General features: G+C 59.1%; 1 protein-coding gene across 2 annotated transcripts; it reads left to right on the top strand.

Annotated features, from left to right (window-relative positions):
* The first annotated feature begins 302 nt into the window (after positions 1-302).
* Positions 303-7,160, top strand: FOSB (FosB proto-oncogene, AP-1 transcription factor subunit). Of its 2 annotated transcripts, none has more exons than XM_013064099.2 (4): positions 303-1,003; positions 3,045-3,248; positions 3,488-3,595; positions 4,519-7,160. In XM_013064099.2, exons 1-4 carry the CDS (start codon positions 878-880, stop codon positions 4,978-4,980), a joined length of 900 nt encoding a protein of 299 aa, XP_012919553.1. In that variant the 5' UTR covers positions 303-877; the 3' UTR covers positions 4,981-7,160. The 2 variants fall into 2 exon arrangements, with proteins under 2 accessions (XP_012919553.1, XP_004767647.1); XM_004767590.3 differs by having other exon boundaries at positions 304-1,003; positions 2,928-3,248.
* Positions 7,161-7,767: the final 607 nt, after the last annotated feature.

The following is a 7,767-nucleotide window of genomic DNA, read 5'->3' as shown; positions in this document are numbered from 1 at the left end:
ACCAAACAAACACTCTGCCGCGCCGGCCGAGCTCCTTATATGGCTAATTGCGTCACAGGAACTCCTGGGAGGCGGGGCCGGGATCCCCTCCCGCCGAGGGCTCTGGAATGCAGCCCCCACGACCCCCAGGGTCGCGAGGGTGATGCAGGTGGACAGACCGAGGCTAGGGCAGACCTCTTGCGGGACGGCGCGGGGCTGAGTTCAGCAGGGCCGGAGATTTTAGGAAGTTTGTGGAGCTGGGGTAGGGTGACGTAAGCAGGGAGGCGGGTCCCGGGCATATAAATACAGGCTGGCGGCTTTGGGGTTCATTCATAAGACTGAGAGCTACGGCCTCGGCAGGGACAGGCGGAGCTGGAACTTGGGGACTTGATTGTTGTGGTTTTTCTTGGGGGCTGTGAAGTTCAGTTTGGCTTTTCTTTTCCGGCGAGAAAGTTTTGGGGAGGATTCTTCTAGATAATTCTACATTTTATTTTGGAGGAGCGACTTACTCTTTTTGTCTTCTTTATTACTCCCCTCCCCCCGTGGGACCCGCTGGACGCGTGGAGGAGAGCGCACCCGAAGCCGATTCTGTACAGCAAGACAGCGCTTTCCGCCTCTGGGGGAGCGATCCCCCCCCACGCCCCTGGGTCCTGCGGAGCCTGGACTTTCAGGAGGCACAGCGGCATCTTGTGGGGGCCTGGGCACCGCAGAGGAATTGCACAGAAACTTTGCCATTGTTGGAGCGGGACGCTGCCCCCATCCCGAGTTTCCTCGGACAGCGCGCTTAGGGGACGCGGTCGGCTCACCCCGGACTCGCAGCTTTCTTTTCCACCCGGCCATAGCCTTGGCTTCCCGGCGACCTCAGCGTGGTCACAGGGCCCCCCCTGTGCCCAGGGAAATGTTTCAAGCTTTCCCCGGAGACTACGACTCCGGCTCCCGGTGCAGCTCCTCACCCTCCGCCGAGTCTCAGTATCTGTCTTCAGTGGACTCCTTCGGCAGTCCACCCACCGCCGCCGCCTCCCAGGTAAGTTCTAGAGGGTTAGGGTGCTGCTTTATGGGCTTTATTTTTTAAAAGTCAGGAATGGATCGAGCAATCCCGCCACCCCAAATAGAGACGCACCAAAACTCGGGATCTGAGAGGGAATAGGCTCACCGCGCACTTGGCAAACTGCAAAGTCGGGGCGTGTTTGCAATTGGTGGTGTGCGCGGATCGCTGGGAGGGAAAGCAGAGAGGTGAGCTTTGGGGGTGGGGAGAATGCTCCGTTCAGTGCAACGTGTATGCGGTAGCAGGGCTGAGAACTTTTAGCTTGCTCCGGGACTGCTCCCGACTCAGGTCCCCAACCTGGAGCTAGCGCAGTTAGGCAGGTGGGGGAAATTCCGGGGAAGCTTCCAGTAGCCTCTTCCCTTTTCCTTCTCCATCGGAGCGCCTACTCCAGCATCGAGTTGCCCTCGATCCCGCGAGCGAGCTGGCCTCGAACCCTCGCTTGGAAGCTCTGCCTCCGCCTCCTGCGCGGAGACGTAACGGGGGACCCGTGCGTAACGGCTGACGCGCTGGAATCCTCCGTCTGACGCGGGGCACGCACGGCGCGCGGCGCCCCCTTCGTCCGCCCCGCCCCTGACGTCCCGGAGCGTTCTATTTTGGAACGCCTGGGCCACGTTGCTAAGGGAGGGGGCAGCCCGGCGTTCCGATTGGTCGCCGCGGCGCAGGCTACGGCCAATCAACTTTCCCTTCCTATTTGTAGGGTGCATTTCCCTTCCCCCAGCTCCGTCCCCGGAACTCGTGGTTCCTCGGCGCTGGGGTCTCTTTTACGGGCCTCTGAAGGCAGAGAGAGGGGATTCCTGTCGCGACAGGAGCGACCCTCTGCGATCCAATGGGTTCGCGAGGACCTCGCGGGGATCAGGGCCCTCCCATCTCAGGGGCCGAGAGCGTCTGTGTGCCGGGGTCTCTTTGGGAGACATGGGTGGCCGTCACTCTCTTCTCCGGGCACACACAGACACAGTCCCAGTCCCCCTGCTCCGGTCACCCGATCCCTTCGCTGTGTCGGAAGACAGGACTAGAACCGTTAGCCCTAGGGGAACCAGCCAGGTTGTCTCCAGGAGCCCCGCCTCCTCTGGGCTTCCTGGACTCTCATTGGCCAGCGAGCCAGCCCATCCCTCACCACGCCCCCTGGGAGAGTAGTTAAGCCTTCCGAGCAGTCCTAGGGTTCCATTTGGGGGTGGGGGTAGATGAGCGCCGCTCCGGCTCAGGGCGCAGGACGTACACCATTGTCCCTCCGTGGTAGTCTGAGGGAGCCCGATCGTCACTTTTCTCTACCTGTCCCGCTTACCGTAATCTGTCTTTTGTCAGTCTCACTCTATAGAGAAACAATTACTTGAAACGTTGTTCAAAACTCCTAGGGCCGTCCCCCAACACCCTTTTAACTAAGACCCCCCGCCTCTGCACGGAGGTCTCATGGACCTTCCAGTCGCTCATCCCCCCGGCTCAGAGGGGTGTGTGTACGGGTGTGAGTGTAGAGGAAGGCTTGGCCTAAGGCCTCTCTCTCTCCCTCCCCTTGCCTCTGGGGTGGGGGTGGGGTGTTGTGGCTGTGTGTGTGGCTGTGACTCCTTCCCGGGGGTTCTGTCACCCGGCTGTGTCCAGCCTCCTCCCCACCCCCCCACCTAAGAGTCACCAACCCGGGGTGTGATTCACCACCCGCTGGAACCGTGCAACCTTTCCCCGAAGAAGAAGGAGGAGGTAGAAGCCAGTTGAGCAGAAATCCTCTCATTAGCACTGCGTCACGGTGTAGTGGAAGGGTGGGTGTTGTGGCTTTTTGCCTGTGACACACACATCCACACCCGCTCGCCCTGTGCTCACTCACGGGGTCGGTGTGTGTATGTGTGTTGGGTGTGTGTGTGTCGGTGTCTCTGTTTGTGTGTCTACGCCTGTGTGTGTATGTGTCACCCCGTAGGAGTGCGCCGGTCTCGGGGAAATGCCCGGTTCCTTCGTGCCCACGGTCACCGCGATCACAACCAGCCAGGACCTCCAGTGGCTCGTGCAACCCACCCTCATCTCTTCCATGGCCCAGTCCCAGGGGCAACCACTGGCCTCCCAGCCCCCAGCAGTCGACCCCTACGACATGCCAGGAACCAGTTACTCCACGCCAGGCATGAGCGGCTACAGCAGCGGCGGAGCTACTGGCAGTGGTGGACCTTCCACCAGCGGAACCACCAGTGGACCTGGGCCTGCCCGCCCGGCCCGAGCCCGGCCTCGGAGACCCCGAGAGGAGACGGTGAGTAAGGGGCATCTCAACTTGGCCTGGGAGTAGGAAGCAAGAGAGGTGGGAACTTTCTCACCAGTGGGGTGAGGGACCACTGAGGCCTTAGTGCCACAGAAACCCTAGCATCCTTGCTACAGATGGGGAGGAATAGAGGGTCCTCCTGTGGGCCCTGGAGAAGAAGAGGGGGTTGGGACGGTTGGAGGCAGCGCACCGTGTCCGCAGACCTCATGGCCTCTGTCTCCCCTACTCAGCTTACTCCGGAGGAGGAGGAGAAGAGAAGGGTTCGTCGGGAACGCAACAAATTGGCAGCAGCTAAGTGTAGGAACCGTCGGAGGGAGCTGACTGACCGACTCCAGGCGGTGAGCAGCGGCCTGGGGAGGGAGGGGTGAGGGCACATGGGAGGGGGACTCTCCCCCATCCTCTGCCCCTTGCCACCTGTGCCCTGGTCCTGGGCTGAGAGCCAGAGGTTCTGCACGTGAACTAGGTATGGGTGTGGCCAGGTGGGGTAATCCCCGGTACACACACAGACCCTTCCACACACCCAGCCATGCCAGTCCCGCTTTATGACCTTTCTTCTCCCTTTTGGGCTTGGGCAAGCCATAGCCCATTTTTGCCTCGGTTTCTCCATCTCTTCCACCCCTCCTGGAATTTTCCAGGCTCCTTCTAGCTTTGACATTCTGGAGAGTCTGGGAAGCCAAAAGCTTTGATCCCACGTCAGTTCTTACCATACGCACCCAGACCGCTCAGAGTGGGGGCAGGTGGCATGCGCCAACGCCTCCTTCCCTTTTTCACAATTTACCTTGGTCTGGGACTGGTTCCTACAGGGTGACCTGCTGCCCCTAGAGGAAATCGGGAAAATCCTCTCCTTTCCCGCGGGATCTCTTCCCTGGGAGACAGAGGGGGAAGGGGAAAGGTGGAGAAGAGGTGGCATTACAAACAGGGAACAATCATTCATTCATTCACTCAACAAACCTCTGAGTGCCTCTGGCAACTAGAGCTCTCCATGTGCCCCTGTGCGCTTCTCAGTTCCCACTGAACACATGGCAGGGGAGGCGGGGTGGGGGGTGGGGACAGGCTCCGGGAAGGTGAGACCCTTGCCCCGACTCCTGTAGTACATCCGGACCCCACATCAGGGGGTCTCGCCACTCAGCCCCAAGCTGCCTTCCAGCCGGGGGCCTCAGCAGCAGGAGTAAGGGACATGGTTTCAGCCATGACCCACCTTGTCCTGTCACTCACGGCCTTTTTCTCCTTCTTCCCCCTCCTGCGTGTGACTGGACCCCAGGAGACAGATCAGTTGGAGGAAGAAAAGGCAGAGCTGGAGTCGGAGATCGCTGAGCTCCAAAAGGAGAAGGAGCGTCTGGAGTTTGTGCTGGTGGCCCACAAACCGGGCTGCAAGATCCCCTACGAAGAGGGGCCGGGGCCCGGCCCGATGGCGGAGGTGAGAGATTTGCCGGGGTCGGCATCCACTAAGGAAGATGGTTTCAGCTGGCTGCTGCCGCCCCCGCCACCACCGCCCCTGCCCTTCCAGACCAGCCAAGACGCATCCCCCAACCTGACAGCTTCTCTCTTTACACACAGTGAAGTTCAAGTCCTCGGCGACCCCTTCCCCGTTGTTAACCCTTCGTACACTTCCTCGTTTGTCCTCACCTGCCCGGAGGTCTCCGCGTTCACCGGCGCCCAACGCCCCAGCGGCAGTGACCAGCCCACCGACCCCCTGAACTCGCCCTCCCTTCTTGCTCTGTGAACTCTTTAGACACAAAACAAACAAACACACGAGGGGGAGCGATTTGGAAGAGGAGGAGGAAGAGAGAGAGAGGGGAAGAGACAAAGCGGGTGTGTGGCCTTCCTGCCTCTCCTGTCTGACTCTCTGCGATCACTGTCATCGGACAGGAGGACCTCCTTGTGTTTTGTGCCGCCTCTTGTTTCTGTGGCCCGGCGAGGCCAGGAAGCTGGTGACTTTGGGGGCAGGGGGCGGGGAGGGAATGGACCCCGCCCCCAGCTGCCTGTTGGCCCTTTCACCTCAACCCAACCTCTGGGGATGGGTGGGGGGTTGGGGGGCGCCTCGCTTTGGGCGGAGGGAAAGGGGTGCTGGTGGTGGGCTGCGGGATGGGCTGAACTCTGCTCCAGAGAGGCCCGACAAGGAAATGCCACAGACCACTGCCCCACCGCCTCCCACACCCACCCTTCAGGGGGTGACCAGGCTGGTTCTCCCTGCTCCCCCGACCCTAGCTTATTTATCCAACATTTCCACGTGGTTAGATCCTCTTCGGAATTGAGCCTCCCTTTAAGGGAAGTTGATGCCCCTTATGATAATCTCCTTCCCTCCCACCGACTTAGTCTGAAATGTGAACCTCGCTCCCTGGCTGTCCAGCCTTCCCACTCCTGGCAAAAGTGGCTCTGATCTGAATTCTTGGCCTCCTAAGAATCCCCCCCCTCAATTCCAAGTCGGCCCCCAGCCCTCCTTTTCTGATGACAGTGTTACCCCAAGCCTCCCCAGCCTGGCTCAGCCTTCCCTCCCGGCCTTCCTTGCAGGGCCTCTCTGATTCAGGCAGCAGGGGGCGCTGTGATGCCCGTCCTGCTGGAGTGCTTTATACTGTGAACCGAGTTGGCCGGATTGGGGGTGGGGGGTGGGGGGAGCCCGATGAGACAGAACCCTTGGTGGGGAGCGGATTGTGCCCCCCTCCCGCCTCAAATCCTTTCCTTGGTCTCCCCTCGCCCCAGCTGCCTCCTTCCTCCCCTCAACAGTGAGTTAGACTCCAGGGGTGACAGGATGGAGAGTGGGGGTGACAGTTTTCCAACCGCGTGGCCTCTGTCCTCAGGACCCCCAGCCCCAAGCCCTGGCCTTTTTCTTTAAGGCCTGTCCCCTTACCCCGGCCTAGGACGCCAACTTCTCCCTCCCCGTGGCACCCCTACATCCTTTCTAGAAAGGGAACAATGAGAGGTTGCCAGGGGACCCCCAGTATTTTTTCCGGAGAAGACTTAAAGGCCGAGGCTTTGGCCCCCCCAAGCCCCAGTATTTTCGGACTGGCAAACTCGAAGGGGCTGCTCTCCTGCGGTCCCAGCTTCCCTGCCCCAGGCCCTCCACAAGTCCTGATTCTGGGTTCAGGCTCCCCTGCCCCACCTGTCCTTGTGCTTCACCTCTCGAGAACTCTCTCCTGAAGCGGATTGATATTTTTTTAACTTAGGGTGGGCCACGCCGCCTTCTGTGCTGCATGGGAAACATTCCACGTGCCCTGTCCCGCGCCCCCCACCCCGCCCCGTGGCTATTTATCCCTTTCCTGGTTTCCGAAAGGCACTTATATCTATTATGTATAAATAAATATATTATATATGGGTGTGAGTGTGCGTGCGTGCGCGTGAGTGTGTGAGCGCTTCTGCAACGTCGGCCTGCATCACGTTGGCCCCCAAAGCAGCGCCCCGTTGACTCGGAAACACTGCTTCTGGAAACTTCGAGTCAGCCTGTTTCAGGCTCCCTTTCCTCTGGCTGTCTCTCGCTGTCTCTCCGGATTGTCTTGGCCCCTCCGGTGGTTCGGGGCAGTCGCTGGCCGTCTTTTCTCTCCCTGTTTTCACCTGGTCGTTTTGGGTCTGTTTGCTGACTGTCCCCGGTCCTCCAGTTGTCTCCTGACTCTGGCTTTGTTGGGGACGTGAGATTTTATTTTCGTGAGTGAAGCCTGAGGAATCATAGACTTCTACAGTTTGTATCTTTTAAGGATTCTGGGTGTGAGTGTGAGACTTGGAGGGGGGGGGGGGCTGCCCCTGCTGGACCACAACTTATTGAATCCCAACCCCTCGCCCCATGCTGTATTTGTGATTCTCTTTTTGTATTTTGCACCTGACCCTGGGGGGCTGGGGCTGGCTGGCACTGGGCCACTACCCTCCCGCCGTGGTTCTGCACTGTCGCCAATAAAAAGCTCTTAAATATGAGTCTGCCAAGCTGTAGGGTCTGTTCCCAATGAGGGGGCTTCGCCCACACACAACACATTGTGAGACTCCGGCCTGGGAATCAGTCTACAGCAGGACAACAGGACAGAGGAGGGTAGGGAGTCAGAGGACTTCCTACAGGGTCTGCCTCCGCTCTGAGGGGATGAGGCAGAACAGTGGGTGCGAGGTCCTGAAATGCCAAAGGGTGTTTTTTTGGGTTTCTTGACAATAGAGGAACTCACCCAGACCCTGTGGGATGTGGGATGACCTGAGTGAAGGTGGAACAGATCGAGAAATTTGAAGCACACATCCTACAGGACCAAAGCTCAGACAGCGCCTATCAGTCCTCGAGGTTTTATGAGACAAAAAACATGGACCACATTACAGTGAAGATGAATTTCCTTTTGCTTTTCAGGCCATCATATTTTCTGGGTTATGAACTCATAGGGGTCCACCTAAAATGGGCTGAACCAAAGATACTGTCTCATATAATTTATTAATCAATAGGAAACATTTCCTAAGTACCTACTGTGTGCCCACCCCAGTGCTGGGCAGTGTTGGGGACAAGGCATGGACTGAGACACCTCCAGGCCCTCCCCCTCCTAGGGCT

The sequence above is a fragment of the Mustela putorius genome, unplaced genomic scaffold, assembly GCF_011764305.1.
Source record: "Mustela putorius furo isolate JIRA1106 unplaced genomic scaffold, ASM1176430v1.1 tig00000196_pilon_pilon_pilon, whole genome shotgun sequence".
NCBI classification, from domain to species: Eukaryota; Metazoa; Chordata; class Mammalia; order Carnivora; family Mustelidae; genus Mustela; species Mustela putorius.
Note: the sequence above shows the minus strand (reverse complement) of the source record. Positions and strands in the feature narration are given on the sequence as shown.

Coding starts and splice junctions, on each gene's coding strand:
- FOSB (XM_004767590.3), top strand. CDS start 878: ATGTTTCAAGCTTTCCCCGGAGACTACGACTCCGGCTCCCGGTGCAGC. Junction 1,004..2,927: donor CCACCGCCGCCGCCTCCCAG/GTAAGTTCTAGA, acceptor GTCACCCCGTAG/GAGTGCGCCGGTCTCGGGGA. Junction 3,249..3,487: donor GGAGACCCCGAGAGGAGACG/GTGAGTAAGGGG, acceptor TCCCCTACTCAG/CTTACTCCGGAGGAGGAGGA.